Here is a 15,329-nt window from a genome sequence, read left to right on the forward strand (position 1 = left end):
TTGTGTCCACTTTTGGTTTATTTGGGGGGTGGGTGGGAAGGATCAGGAAGAGAGGGAGGTGAGAGAGGGACTGAGGGTTCTGAAGCTGGAGTGGGGGCTGCTTTGGGGGCGGGGGATGTCTCAGGTGGTCTGTGGGGCTCAGGGCTGGTGAGAATGCTGACAGGCTGATGGGCTTCAGGTAAGGGATGCTGCCCATGCTTCCTCTGCTGAGGCCCCTTCTCCTCATCCAGGTCACTAGTGAGGAGAGGAAGGGGGTGGCCAGATCACCCACCTTCTGTCTTCACAGGTGCATCCCTGCCCCCTGCCCTGCCCCATCTGTTCAGATCCGGCTCCTGTTCCTTCTGAGCAACTCCTGCTCTCTCAGGCCCATGAGGCGTACCAGCCCATGGCTGTAGATATTTTCTGATTTTAGGCTGATGCTGAGGAGGGGCAGTGACTTGCCTGAGGCCACATGGCTAGGAAGGGCAGAATCACTAGTGACCTCAGTGGTCACACCTGCTCAAGGCTCAAGCTGTCCCCTCTGCTGACCCAGCTTATCCTTTCACTGGGCCCTCTAGAACCTCTGAAAAGAAAGCTTTGCTTCCCCTTCAACCTCTTGACTCACCATGACCTCCACCGCCCCATTCATACTGGAATGTGCCCACTGGACAGTTTTCTTTGCAGTCCTCCCAAGAGGAGGCAGCTTAACCTTCTCAAACCCAGCTGGCCTGTAGTGTTTTTTTGCAAAGCCCCTGGCTGCCATGACAGCTGTACCACCAGTGCTGTGGCTGTCTCCTCAGGCCTGCCAGACACCTGCCACATCTGTTTAAGATGCCGGCTCTGGACTCCTGCTGTTTGTACGGTCCTGCAACCTCCTCGTTAGAGGACCCATCCAATTCTCTGGCCTCTCAATCCCTAACCTCCTTGATCCTATTGACCGTCATCTCTATTCCCACTCAGACGTCTTCCTCAGCCTTGGCCTTTCACTGGATTCACTCCAGAGTTCTTCCCTGGCCATGGCCCCCTCTCTGAGCCCCTCCTGTTCAGCCAGCTCTCCCTCCTGGCCACTGCCCCTGCTCTAACACGTCATCAAGACAGAGACCCAGGGCTGCCCCCAGGGGCCTTAGCCCTTCCTCTTCCCCAGTCAGACACTCTTACCAAAGACACCTCAATTCTCACTCCATCTTGTCCTCCTGACCTGCCCAGAAAAAGCCCTCCACCCATGAATCCTATTCATGGCCACCACATTTGCCAGAGAAAATCACATAACCAAGCGCACTGGAGCAATCATTACAAGTTACGGCTTCCAGCATCATCTGGGCCTTTGACACTACCTGGAAATCCCTTAACCTCCCTAGTCGGCTTCTTTGCACACTTGCCACAGCAGGTCTTTCAACCTCTACCACCCACTCCTTGAAACCTTTATTCCACTCCCAGCCACCTGCTCTGCTCTCTCAGCAGGTGCTATTGCCTCCTACTCCCCAAAGACAAGCGAGGCCACCAGGCTGGAGCGGGCTCAGCTGCTCAGGAGAACCTATATGCTCCCCCTCTGCCTTTGCCAGCCTGCTCCTTTCTCAGGCGGGCCACCTGGTCCACCTGGCCCTGGAGCCCAAACCTCTCTCCCCAACACTCTTTTACACTGCCTAAATGCTCAAATCTTCCTGTCCTTAGATCTAGAAAACGCTTTTAGTGCTGAATCCCCTTCAAGCTACTTTCTTGCTCTATGAAGCTAACTCTCTCTTCACCATCAAGCTTACATTTTTTTTCAAACTACAGCACTCATTAGATTAAAAGCATTATCAAACTCCTGGCAACAGTGATGTAGGAGCCACATACCATATTTCTGAGTCAGTTATTTATTTATTTATTTATTTATTTTGAGACGGAGTCTCGCTCTGTTGCCCAGGCTGGAGTGCAATGGCACGATCTCGGCTCACTGCAACTTCCGCCCCCTGGGTTCAAGTGATTCTCCTGCCTCAGCCTCCCAAGTAGCTGGGATTACAGGCACCTGCCACCATGCCTAATTTTTTGTACTTTTAGTAGAGACAAGGTTTTACCATGTTGGCCAGGCCGGTCTCAAACTCCTGACCTCAAGTGATCCGCCCGCCTCAGCCTCCCAAAGTGCTAGGATTACAGGCGTGAGCCACCATGCCCGGCCTTTCTGAGTCTTCTTTACCTGACACCCCTCAACCCATCATGACAGATCCAGTTTTGGTCTTCCCGATGCCATGAAAAATATTCTCACAAGCCACTCCAGTGATTTCTTAACTGCCTGTCACCTGTCTTCACATGATCCTACTTGATTTCTTTTTTTTTTTTTAATCTTCTAATTTTCTGAGACTGGGTCTTGTACTATTGCCCAGGCTGGAGTGCAGTGCTGCAATCTTGGCTCACTGCAGTCTCAGCCTCCCTGGCTCAAGTGATCCCTCCCACCTTAGCCTCCTGAGTAGCTGGGACTAAAGATGCACGCCACCATGCCCAACTAGTTTTTGTACTATTATCTTTTTATTTATTGAGACCAATCCTCCCTCTGTCGCCCAGGCTAAAATGCAATGGCACAATCTTAGCTCCCTGCAACCTCTGCCTCCCAGGTTCAATCAATTCTCCTGCCTCAGCCTCCTGAGTAGCTGGGACTAACAGATACATGCCACCACTCCTGGCTAATTTTTGTATTTTTAGTAGAGACGGGGTTTCACTATGTTAGCCAGGCTGGTTTCGAACTCCTGACCTTAAGTGATCCTCCCACCTCAGCCTCCCAAAGTGCTGGAATTACAGGCGTGAGCCCCCATGCCCTGGCAAGTTTTTGTATTTTTAGTAGAGACGGGGTTTTGCCATGTTGCCCAGGCTAGTCTCGAACTCCTGGACTCAAGTGATCAGCCCACCTCGGCCTCCCAAATTGCTGAAATTACAAGCGTTAGCCACTGTGCCCACCCCTCTACTTGATTTCATATGTTTGGCTATCCTGCTTTCTTGAGCCTCTCCCCTCCCTGTCCCCTCCCACTCTCCTGCCATGCCCTCTGCCAGGATGATCTAGCTCATCCTCTCTCTTACAGTCTCTAACTTAACAACCCCCCAAAAATATACCTCCAGCCCAGAGCCCTGCCCTTTTCTAACTGCCCCCCCGGGCATCTCCAGCTGGATGCCCTACAGACACCTCAAAGATCTCAAACTGGGCCAGTCGTCTTTCCCCAGAACCTGTTTATCTTCCTGCCCTAACACCTGCCCAGGCCCAAGCATAGAAATCCCAGTCACGCTCAGCACCTCAGTCCTGAGGCCATCACGAACTTCTCCTAGACTAAGACAAGCTCCTCTCTGACCTCCCTGCTCCTGCCCAACCTCCACTCTGCCTTCTTTGCTTATGGTCTTTTTTTTTTTTTTTTTTTTCTTGGAGACCGAGTCTCGCTCTATCATCCAGGCTGGGCTGGAGTGCAGTGGTGTGATCTTGGCTCACTGCAATCTCTGCCTCCTGGGTTCAAGCAATTCTCCTGCCTCAGCCTCCCGAGTAGCTGGGACTACAGGCATGCACCACCAAACCCGGCTAATTTTTGTATTTTTAGTAGAGATGGGGTTTTGCCATGTTGGCCAGGCTGGTCTTGAACTCCTGACCTCAGGTGATCCACCTACCTCGGCCTCCCAAAGTTCTAGGATTACAGGCATGAGCCACCGTGCCCGGCCCGCTTATGGTCTTAAAAGACAAATATGAGCATATTACTTTCCAACCTAAGCTTTTCAAATGACAAGGTTCTTGCCCATTTCTTCCCACCTTGACTTCCAACCTCATCTCCCAGCATTCTCTGAGGTCTCTACCCAGCCACACCCATCCCTTGGGCTCTACCCTTCTGAATGCCTCACATTCTCCAAACCCACACAGGCCTCCCCTGGAATACTTTCCTCTACTTCTCAGCCTAACAAACCACTAAGTTGCCCCCAAAATCCAGCCCATGGCCAGGCACCATGGCTCACACCTATAATCCCATAATCCCAGCACTTTGGAAGGCCAAGGCAAGAGGAAGGTTTGAGCTCAGGAGTTTGAGACCAGCCTGGGCAACATAGTGAGACCCCCATCTCTACAAAATAATAATAATAATAAAATAATAATAATAAACAGGCGTGGTGGTGTTCCTGACATCCCAGCTACCCAGGAGACTGAGGTGGGAGGATCACTCGAGCCCAGGAGGTCGAGGTCGCAGTGAACTGGGATTGCGCCACTGCATTCCAGCCTGGGTGACAGAGTGAGACCCTGTCTCAAACAAAACAAAACAGAACAAAACTCCAGCTCATTTATCACCTCTTGTATGAAGCCTTCATTAATATGCCCCTTTTCCCAAATTGGCTGTTGTGTCCTCTGTGCTGTCCAGAGTGTACTTCACTCCTTTGTCAGGGTACTGTCCACCCTGTTATCTATTTGATGTCACTCTCCCCAAGGGCATGGTGAGCTCCTCCAGGGCCACGGTGCTGACACAGAGCAGCTGCTTGGCAAACCTCAGTTACTTCCCCTCCCCTCGTGTCTGTCTCAAGCCCTGGCAAAGGTCCAGACACCCAGGAAGGCCTTTGTAAATGGAACAGAACATGCTTAGGCCTCACAATTCCCAGGTGCCAACTCCTGCTTCCTGCTCACCTGGACTCGGAAGTGGACTCCATCGAGAGGCTCCTGCCGAGCACTTCTTGGAGCTGTTGCTGCAGTAACCATGCCTGCTCAGGGTCCTTCCTTTGAGCTGCAGCCAGCCATAGCCGAGGGCCCTCCTCATCGCTGGAGTCCCTGGAGAAGACTCTCATCTCAGTGGCCCGCAGACATCCTGGGAGAAGGGTGGCTACTTCCACTGCCCCTACAGACTCCAGCCACCCCATGTCACTGAAAGACTCACAGCTCCAGGTCCAGATCCCCCTGGTAGGAGAGGGGAGATGCACACACGGAGCAGGTATTGTCCAGGAGGCGGAAGCAAGTGAGGCAATAGAGACCTGGTGGAGGCCATGGGGAATGGAGGTGAACCCAAGTTCACCCACCCACCCTCTGTGCTTCCTGGTTGCCAGGCCCTGCCTCCCCTATCACACAGCCCTGGAGGAACCATCCTTGTCAAGGGGTGCACACTAGGGAACTGCTGCAATGCCACTTGCATATAAATCCTATTCATAAATACCCGGGAGAATAAAGGCAAGCATGGAGAAAATGAGCTACCTGAGGGCTCTGTGTAAATGAGAACGTGCATAGTAACGAAGGGAGGGGCACAAAAGATGAGGTACAAGAGAAGTCCATCAAGGAAGGACCACAGTGGATTGTCATATGCAAGTGGGGTAAGTCTGAGCAGGGAGAGGCACACGCCCCAGGGGGTCTCACCTTGGCAGCCCGGGGTACTGCAGGACACAATGTTCTCCATGTCTCCCTCATCCTGGGGCTGCCCACAGCCCAGGCAGTAGGCCTGATGTAGCCAAAAGTGGCTGACAAATGGACCCAGGCAGGGGCACCTGAGAAAACGGTCACTAAGCAGGCCAGCCTAGCCAGCTTAAGCCTCCCCACTCCAGCACCAACCTCCAAATGGCAGGGAGGACTTCCTGACTTCCTGCAGTACATCCTCCATCCCTCTGATTTCAGCAGCAACCTCTCCATGGCCCTGCCTTCCTTCCTCCCTTCACTCCTCACCCCTAAGAATTCCCACCTCTCACAGCGTTAAGGGCATGCAATGGGCATTCTTTTTTTTTTTTCTTTGAGACAGAGTCTCGCTGTCGCCCAGGCTGGAGTGCAGTGGCACGATCTCCGCTCACTGCAGGCTCCGCCCCCCGGGGTTCACGCCATTCTCCTGCCTCAGCCTCCCGAGTAGCTGGGACTACAGGCGCCCGCCACCTCGCCCGGCTAATTTTTTGTATTTTTAGTAGAGACAGGGTTTCACCGTGTTAGCCAGGATGGTCTCGATCTCCTGACCTCGTGATCCGCCCGCCTCGGCCTCCCAAAGTGCTGGGATTACAGGCGTGAGCCACCGCGCCCGGCCTGCAATGGGCATTCTATTCAACCAAATCTCTTGACACTTAGAGAGGACAGAAATCCATTCTGACTCCTGGCTCTTTTTTCTATCCCCTCTTGCCCCACCCCTATAGAAAAGACAGTGGCCTCACCGACTGGCCAGCACTAGGAAGGCACTTCTGTGGCCCTGGTCAGCCGCCCGCCGCCTCACTGATCGGTGCAGGGCAGCCAACAGATTGGTTCGGCGGCTCAGAAGTATGTTGTACAGGTAGGAGATCCTCTCCTGGTGCAGGGAGATCAGGGATGGGGTCCCACTTGACCCTGTTCTGTCTGCCTGGAATGCCCTCTGCACCCATCTCCACTCCCTACCTTTTCCTTCTATCCAACTCCTATGAATCCCTCTAGGTTTGGCTCAAATGCCCCTTCCTCTGGGAAGTCTTCTGGACTTGCCCAGGTGGCGTTACCACTCTCTCCTCTGGGTTTCCATAACACTTTTATTCATTCCTAAATAAAAGTGCTTTTTGAATTACAATGTCTCGTTAAAACTTGTCTGGCCGGGCGCGGTGGCTCACGCCTGTAATCCCAGCACTTTGGGAGGCCGAGGCGGGCGGATCACCTGAGGTCGGGAGTTCAAGACCAGCCTGACCAACATGGAGAGACGCCATCTCTACTAAATATACAAAATTAACTGGGGTGGTGGCGCATGCATGAAATCCCAGCTACTCAGGAGGCTGAGGCAGGAGAATCGTTTGAACCCGGGAGGCGGAGGTTGCAGTGAGCTGAGATCGCGCCATTGCACTCTAGCCTGGGCAACAAGAGCAAAACTCTGTCTCAAAAAAAAAAAAAAGAAAAACAGAAAAGAAAAAGAAAAGAAAAGAAAGCTTGTCTGGCCTGTCTCGAGTCTGTGAGCTCCAGACTGTGTCCGGTTCATCTTGGCATCCTTGGAGACCAGCAAAGAGATAGGGGAATACAGTACATGCTCAGTAAATGATTAGTAAATGAGTAAACCGATGGTGAGGGTTTTTTGTTTGTTTTGTTTTGTTTTGTTTTTTTGAGATGGAGTCTGGCTCTATCGCCAGGCTGGAGTGCAGTTGTGCAATCTCGGCTCACTGCAACCTCCACCTTCCGGTTCAAGAGATTCTCCTGCCTCAGCCTCCCGAGTAGCTGGGACTACAGGCACGCACCACCACGCCCAGCTAATTTTTGTATTTTTAGTAGAGATGGAGTTTCACCATGTTGGCCAGGATGGGCTCAATCTCTTGCCCTCGTGATCTGCCTGCCTCGGCCTCCTAAAGTGCTGGGATTACAGGCGTGAGCCACCAAACCTAGCCCCGATGGTGAGTTTTTAATTACACCTCAACATGCCAACACTGCCCCCACCCCACCACCATGTTTTTTTGTCTTGTTTTGTTTTGTTTTGTTTTGTTTTTTTGAGACAGGGTCTCACTCCTTTGCCAGGCTGGAGTGCAGTGGTGCAATCATAGCTCACTACAGCCTTGAATTCCTCGGCTCAAGCAATCCTCCCTAGTAGCTGGGACTACAGGCACACACCACCATGCCTAGCATTTTGTTTTGTTTTCTTTTTTTTTTCTTTCTTTCTTTTTTTTTTAATAGAGACAGAGGCTCACTTTGTTGCCGAAACGGTCTATAACTCCTTGCCTCAAGCAGTCCACCTGCCTCAGCCTTCCAAAGTGCTGGGATTAGAGGTGTGAGCCATGCTGCCTGCTCCACTCTCCAACTCTCCCCCATCCCTCATCCCCCACTCCCCCAAAACCTCTGTGATTTTAACAAAACTTTGGATGTAAATACTGTCTCAGGAAGCCCCACCCTAGAGGCAGCATTTCTCCCAGCCCCCGCTTGGGTCCAGAGGCTTGCAGTCCGGGTCATTTGCTTTGGAGTTCAACCAGAGGAGAGAGGGCTGGGGCTGCTGAAGGATGTCAGCTCCCAAAGCCAAAACAGCCAGCCACTAGCTAAGCCCCCTGGCGAGGGGGCAGGGACTAGCTCCCAGCCCTGGACCCCTCACCTGCTCCCGGGATGGGTAGTAGGAGGCACAGATGACTCGCCGCAGCCGGCTGACATAGCTGCCAAACAGGGTGATGAAGAAGCATAGGCCATACATGACACCTGGGAGCACAGCAGCCACAGTCAGCCTCACCAGCAGGCACAAGTGCCAGCCCACCCCTGGTGCCCCCCACACCCTCAGCAGTCTGCACCCCTCATTTCCCACATGGTATCCACGCCCCCAGGGACCTCAGGGTATGGTTGATACCAATGACTATGTAGCCAGTGTTGTCAGGCTCCGAGGGACGAAGGAGACAACGCCGGGACAAAACACTGATGTTGCCTTGCTGCAGGACATCAAATGCTGACACCAGGTCACGATAAATATTCCCAGCATAGCCAGTCCCTTCCACAGTTATAGACACCAACACAGGACCTGGCACAAAGACACTGTGTGAGTGACACTCATGGAAGTTGCTATGCAGAAAAGCCCACACCTTCTGGAATGAGGAAAGTGGAGCAGCGCAGGTCATAGGATGACTCAGACCCTCAGCTGGGGGCCTCTGATGCCTCAGGCACCCTCATGGTGCCCTGGGGCCTGACCTCAGTTCTGGCTCCTAGGACTGGCCCCATGGTCCAGCTGGGTGGTACTGGTGTCTGGTCTTCCTATCCAAGCCACCACATCTAAGATGACCTTAATGGTCAGTGAGTCCACCCCCCTGGCCTCCATGACCACCCAGAAGCATTTATTTTTTTTTTAATTCATTTTTTGAGACAGAGTTTCACTTTGTCACCCAGGCTGGAGTGCAGTGGTGCGATCTTGGCTCACTGCAGCCTCAACCTCCCAGGTTCGAGCGATTCTCCTGCCTCAGCCTCCCAAGTAGCTGGGACTATAGGCACATGCCACCACACCCGGCTATTTTTTTTTTTTTTTTTTTTTCGTAAAGAGATAGGGTTTCACCATGCTGGCCAGGCTGGTCTCAAACTCCTGAGCTCAAGCAATCCACCTGCCTTAGCCTCCCAAAGTGCTAGGATTACAGGTGTGAGCCACTGAGTAAGGCCCCCAGAAACATTTATTGGCTGAGCACTGACTGTGTAGCAGACACTTAACCAAGTGCTTTATTGTTTGTTTTGGGGGTTTGGTTTTGGTTTTTTAGGAGTTTTTTACTTATTCTTTTTTTTTTTTTTTTTTTTTTGAGACAGGGTATCACTCTGTCACCCAGGCTGGATGGAGTGCAGTGGTGTGATCTCGGCTCACTGCAGCCTCTGCCTCCTGGGTTCAAGTGATTCTTGAGCCTCAGCCTTCCTAGTAGCTGGGATTATAGGTGCCCACCACCACGCCTGGCTCATTTTTTTGTATTTTTAGTAGAGACAAGGTTTCACCTTGTTGGCCATGCTGGTCTTGAAGTCCTGACCTTAGGCAATCCGTCTGCCTCAGCCTCCCAAAGTGCTAGGATTATAGGCGTGAGCCACCGCACCTGGCTCACATTCTCAATTAATGGCTTACCAGGCACTCGACACACATAATTTTATTTTATTTTATTTTATTATTTTAGACAGAGTTTCACTCTTGTTGCCCAGGCTGGAGTGCAGTGGCAGGATCTCGGCTCACTGCAACCTCTGCCTCCCAGGTGCAAGCGATTCTCCTGCCTCAGCCTCCCGAGTAGCTGGGATTATATGCACCTGCCACCACGCCCGGCTAATTTTTTGTATTTTTAGTTGAGATGGTGTTTCACTATGTTGGTCAGGCTGGTCTCAAACTCCTGACTTCAGGTGATGTACCCACCTCGTCCTCCTAAAGTGCTAGCATCACAGGCATGAGCCACCCGCCTGGCCCCAACACACGTAATCTAATTTACACCTTACAGTGACCCAGAGAGGTTGCTACCGTTATTATTCCACTATTCAGATGAGGAAACTGGGCCAGGACAGTGGCTCACACCTGTAATCCCAACACTTTGGGAGGCTGAGGTGGGTGGATCACCTGAGGTCAGGAGTTCGAGACCAGCCTGAGCAATATGGTTAAACCCCGTCTCAACTAAAAATACAACTGGACATGGTGGCATGTGCCTGTAGTCCCAGCTACTTGGGAGGCTGAGACAGGAGAATTGCTTGAACCCGGGAGGCAGAGGTTGTAGTGAGCCAAGATTGCATCTCTGCACTCCAGCCTGGGTGACAGAGTAAGACTCCATCTCAAAAAAAAAAAAAAAAAAAAAAAAAAGGCCAAGCATGGTGGCTCACACCTGTAATCCCAGCACCTTGGGAGGCCAAGGCGGGCGGATCATGAGGTCAAGAGATCAACACTATCCTGGCCAACATGATGAAACCCCGTCTCTACTAAAAATACAAAAATAAGCTGGGCATGGTGGCATGCGCCTGTAGTCCCAGCTACTCAGGAGGCTGAGGCAGGAGAATCACTTAAACCTGGGAGGCGGAGGCAGTGAGCCGAGATGGTGCCACTGCACTCCAGCCTGGTGACAGAACGAGACTGTCTCAAAAAAAAAAAAGAGGAAACTGAAGCTGAAGAGGTTAAGCAACTTGCTGAAGGTCACCGCCTAATAAAAGACAGAGCTGGGATTTGAACTCCGGCCAGTCTGACTCTAGAGCTTGCATTTTTAACTACTCTGTATGTTATAATCTTGACCTAGACACAGGTGTTACTAGGCAGAGCATAGAGTTGAAAGAGTGGCACACTTGGGGGCTGCTGAGTAACAGTGACATGGGGACATTCAGTCAGTCTCCAGGACTGAGGATGGGAAGAGGAGAAGGCTTGGGAGCAGGCGGGGAGATCAGGAGCAGGCCGAAGGGGCTGCAGTGGGTGAGTGGGAGGAGGCTGTCATGTAGGCACTCACTGCGGGCCACAATCTCCCCCTGCAGCTGGTGCCGGGCCAGGTCAAGCACCCAGAAGACAGCATAGTCTAGGAAGACTAGGAACAGCACGAGGAGGAGGTGTCGGATAAGGTTGAAGGTCTCCAAGACGTAAACAAACTTCTCCCATTGGGACATGAAGATGGAGCCTGAGCAGGAGTGGGATGGTCAGGAGGATGCTCCCCAGTTCTCCCGTCCACCAGACCCTAGTTCTTGGAGAGGCCTCCTGCCCCTGATCAGGCGTGGGCCTCTCTGCTCATCGGGAATACGGAAAAGAAAAGAAGCTGTGAGGACTCTGGCAAGCATGGAAAACACTCTTCAGCGGAAGGGGCTCCGTGGCTAGAAGGGAGGGGCCTGCCTAGCATCTCCACCTGGCCCTGTGGCCTATTCCAGTCTCAGAAGCCCTCCTTCCTAGGGCATCCCTCATCCCCTTACCTGCCTCCCCACCTCCCAGGCAGTCCTCCCCCTCCATATTAGCACTTCCTGCCCACCCCGGGGAAGCCCTCCCAACTTGACTTCCCTCGCTCTGTATCCATCCCCTGCTGTCCTGATGTGCAGGGTGCTCCCGGAAGCACCATCTGCCCCTCCTGTCTCTGGCTCCTTTCTCCAAGGGTGTCTATGTTCCCCTTTCAGACTGCAGGCTCCCCAAGGACCAGGCAGTGTCTTCCCTCAGCCTGAAAGTTCCTTAAGCTCTGGGTTGTGTCTCCTCCCTCTGGCCTCTGCCCCAAGCCCATCCTGAGCCCTGCCTGTGCAGGGGCTTAGGGGCAGGGCAGCGGGGTGGGGGGAAGCCCTGGCCTCCCTGACTTGGGCTTTCCCTGTCCTCAGGGCCCTCACCCGGTAGGATGTAGCGCCTGGCCTCGTGAGCACTGAGCGGTAGCACTGTGGGCAGCCCTGCCGTGGAGCGCACAGCCTCCATGCGCAGGAATCGGCTGGTGATGTAGATATTGTCATAATGGTCCCAGTTCAGGTAGCAATACCGGTAAAATAGGGCTCTGGGAAGGGGAGGTGGAGCACATGTGAGGCCCCTTAGGACCCCGGGCCAGACCCCACAGGGCATCCCCGCTTCAACCCCACAACTTCAACCTCCCTGGATGCTGGGGCGGGGAGAAATGAGCTGCTCCCTGCAGCCCTGGCCTTGCACCCCCCACGCGCTGCCCGGCAGCCCCTCACTGGAGGTAGAGAAGCACAAGCAGCAGAGGCGTGGTGAAGCCCATCAGAGCCAGGGCCTCTCGGACACGGTGCAGCTTCATGCTGACAGCCTCGTGGAGGTCCATGGCTACCTGGGACAGGCTCCGAGAGGCACTGAGATCCACAGAGAAGTGGTGGGTGGCTGTCATGTTGAACTCAAACTCCTGACGCACCCGGTTGAGCAACTGAATCACGGCTGGGGCCAGCAGGTTCAGGGGAGACGTGGGCAAGGAGAGTTAGGAGAGGGTGGAGCTGCCCCTGGGGAGGGGCCTGGAACAGCCCAGGGGGCACAGCTCACAGACCAGCTGGGAACCCCCCAGTGCTTGGGTCAAGGTGGACTGAGGAGGGAACAAGGCCTCCACATATCTGTGCCATCGCCACCACGTGCTCAGCACCCAGCATGACACAGGGCATGCAACAGATGCCCCTAAGAAATGATCTTGATGACCTGTGTGGACCTGAATGTGGACAGGAGGCCCTGGTTCTGTTCCCAGCTCCTGCTCTCAGAGCAGGCTGTGGTGAGGCACTGGCCCTTCGCTGGACCCCAGTTTCCTGATCTGTACAGCATGGATATGCACCTGGGTGATCACCTGAGTCCCTTTCTTTCTCTTACATTCTCCTTTATGGTCTGGGAGCACTGGGGGCTGGACATGGCCACACTGGGATGAGGGAGGGAGACCACTAGGGAGCACCATGTGTGGCAGGAGGGGGTCACTCACGGGTGCTGATGGTCTGGCGCAAGAAGGGTTGAATGTATTTGGGGATGACGCAGAACACCTGGACCACTGACGGGCGGAGTCGGCTGAGTGTCGGAAGGAGGGGCACAGCCAGGCCTGCCCCCCCACCTCTGGAGACCTCTTCTCACAGGGCCTCTTCGATTTTCCTATTGGCCTCCACATTTGCTCAAAACCTTGTAGCACCTCCCTGTCGCCCCTCTCTCCCAGAACCAGTCCCTCCCTACTGCCCACACCCATCCCCAATACTGGTCCCACCAAGCTTATTGGTTCCTCTCTGTTGCCCCCTAATGGTCCTCCTGGGCCTGCCCTCCCAACTGACCCCCACATTCCCACCCCGCCCCACCCCACATCGGCTCCTCCCCGCTGGCGGGCGCTGGTTTTCTCACGGCTAGCAAGTCCACAGAGCGCCAGTTTGAAGGGCATGAGCACGTAACACAGGTGGTAGGCTCGTGGTATGACCATCATGCAGCTGTCCTTGGCATCATCAAAAACCCTTGCACACTTCAGGTAAGGGTTGCCCAGTTCCGAGTTGCACACATCGCCAATGTGCAGGAGCCACTGCCATACATTCCGGAGAGCCCTGGCTGGGGACAGCTGCAGGGTTGGCACCCAGGGCTGGAATCCTACAGCCTCTTCTCAGGGGTTTGGGGAACAATACCACAGTACCCAGGGCTGGAGAGGCCTATGGTCAGGGACCTGGCTGTGCTGTGTCCAGTGAACACTAGCCAGCACCCAGAAGGGGCCCGAAAAGCCCTGGACAGGGATACAGGTGAGGAGACTGAATTTTTTTTGTTTTTTTGTTTTGTTTTGTTTTGTTTTGTTTTGAGATGGAGTTTTGCTCTTGTTGCCCAGGATAGAGTGCAGTGGAGTGATCTCAGCTCATTGCAATCTCCGCCTCCTGGGTTCAAGCGATTCTCCTGCCTCAGCCTCCTGAGTAGCTGGGACTACAGGTGCGTGCCACCACGCCCAGCTAACCTTTTGTATTTTTAGTAGAGACGGGGTTTCACCATGTTAGCCAGGATGGTCTTGATCTCCTGACCTCCTGATCCACCACATCGGCCTCCAAAAGTGCTGGGATTACAGGTGTGAGCCACCGCACCTGGGCCCCCCCCCTTTTTTTTTCTTTAGAGATGGAGTCTCACTCTGTCACCCAGGCTGGATTGGAGTACAGTGGCACGATCATAGCTCACTGCAGCCTCAAACTCCTGGGTTCAAGAGATCCTTCCACCATAGCCTCCCCAGTAGCTGGGACTACAGACATGCGCCATTACATCTGGCTCGTTTTATTTATTTTTTGTTTTTTTATTTTTTATAGAGACCGGGTCTCGCCATGTTGCCAAGGCTGGTCTCAAACTCCTGGGCTCAAGCAAGCGATCCTCCCACCTCGGCCTCGCAAAGTGCTGGGATTACAGGCATGAGCCACCGCACCTGGCCAAGACTGGGTGCATTTTGAGTCCCCAGGGGTAGACATGCTAATGTGCTTACCTATGTGTTTCACACCATCCATGATTGACCGAAAGAACTTGCGGACCCGGTCAGCCACCTCTTTGGTCTTCTGGGCAATAGCTTTAATCTTGTTTAGGGCACCTGATGGGTGAGGGACAGAGGCACTTTGGAGTCTTCTCCTCTAGGGGCTGGTTCTCACCATTGCCCCTTAAGCAGGGAGTGGAGAGGAGGCCACCATTCCAGAGGCAGGGAGCCTGGATTCTGGGGCCTGGGAGATAGTTAATCTGGGAGTGGAGGAGGCCAGAGAGCAAGGAGAGAGGGTTTAGCTGTGTCCAGAGTCCCTTCCAGGCCCAGATGATCTGCGATTAGCACCAGCAGAGAAGGAGGCCAAAGTACTGTAGAACATGCAGGATGAGGCGGGCGAGGGGGGCCCGTGGGAGACAGTGGTAGAGGTGGGGGACTTACTGACAAGAGGTTGCTTGGCCCTCTGTAGCACTTCAGCGGTCTGGTTCAGGGCCAGCTCTGCCCCACAGGCTACAGCCTCGCTGGCCCGGGTGAAGTTGCGTAGAGTGTTGGCACAAGGCCCTTGAAGCACCAATCCAAAAGTAGCCACCAACAGTAGTGTCCGGCCCTGCCCTGGGGGCGACAGCTCTGTTAGAACCAAGACCCCAGCCCCAAACATGGCAGCAAGTCCCTTACATAAGGCTTCAGAATATTTCCCTTAACCTCTGCCTCTCCTCCAGCATCTCTCCTGCCCCAGCACCAGCCCCAGGACCTGCCCCCTAGCCCTGGGTGCCAAGCTCACTGGAGAAGGCCTGGGGCAGCAGCAGGAGGACAGTGGCTCGGACCTGGCGAGAGAATCCCATGCCCAGGCTAAGGAAGGTGGCCAAAGTGAGGGTGCCCACCAGGCAGCCCCAGGGACTGTGGCCTTCCACCAGTAGCTCCAGAAGCCCGAAGGCTGTGGCTAAAGACAAGCCCAGGGTAAAGCCTCCCACGCTGCGAACCACAGCTCGCGCCATGCTAGGCTCCTGTCCCCCCAAGGGGTGCACAACATCCTTCATGACTTTGGGCATGGCTGCTGAGACCAATGTCTGCCCGTCTCCAGGAGATGCCCACTGACTTCTGTGCTCCTGGAATTTCTCACCGTATTCTAA

General features: G+C 53.9%; 1 protein-coding gene across 2 annotated transcripts; it reads right to left on the reverse strand.

The window, feature by feature from the left end:
- Positions 1 to 15,327, reverse strand: DCST2 (DC-STAMP domain containing 2). Of its 2 annotated transcripts, XM_063626648.1 has the most exons (15): positions 14,981 to 15,327; positions 14,641 to 14,811; positions 14,215 to 14,316; positions 13,116 to 13,313; positions 12,712 to 12,777; positions 11,975 to 12,188; positions 11,639 to 11,796; positions 10,789 to 10,953; positions 8,205 to 8,372; positions 7,959 to 8,059; positions 6,088 to 6,218; positions 5,315 to 5,442; positions 4,845 to 4,938; positions 4,598 to 4,738; positions 1 to 234 (listed from the first exon to the last, which is right to left on the reverse strand). In XM_063626648.1, exons 1-15 carry the CDS (start codon positions 15,246 to 15,248, stop codon positions 18 to 20), a joined length of 2,322 nt encoding a protein of 773 aa, XP_063482718.1. In that variant the 5' UTR covers positions 15,249 to 15,327; the 3' UTR covers positions 1 to 17. The 2 variants fall into 2 exon arrangements, with proteins under 2 accessions (XP_063482718.1, XP_063482719.1); XM_063626649.1 differs by lacking the exon at positions 12,712 to 12,777 and having other exon boundaries at positions 11 to 234; positions 14,981 to 15,241.
- Between the last annotated feature and the right edge of the window lie 2 nt (positions 15,328 to 15,329).

This window comes from Symphalangus syndactylus, chromosome 12, assembly GCF_028878055.3.
Source record: "Symphalangus syndactylus isolate Jambi chromosome 12, NHGRI_mSymSyn1-v2.1_pri, whole genome shotgun sequence".
In the NCBI taxonomy this organism is placed as follows: Eukaryota; Metazoa; Chordata; class Mammalia; order Primates; family Hylobatidae; genus Symphalangus; species Symphalangus syndactylus.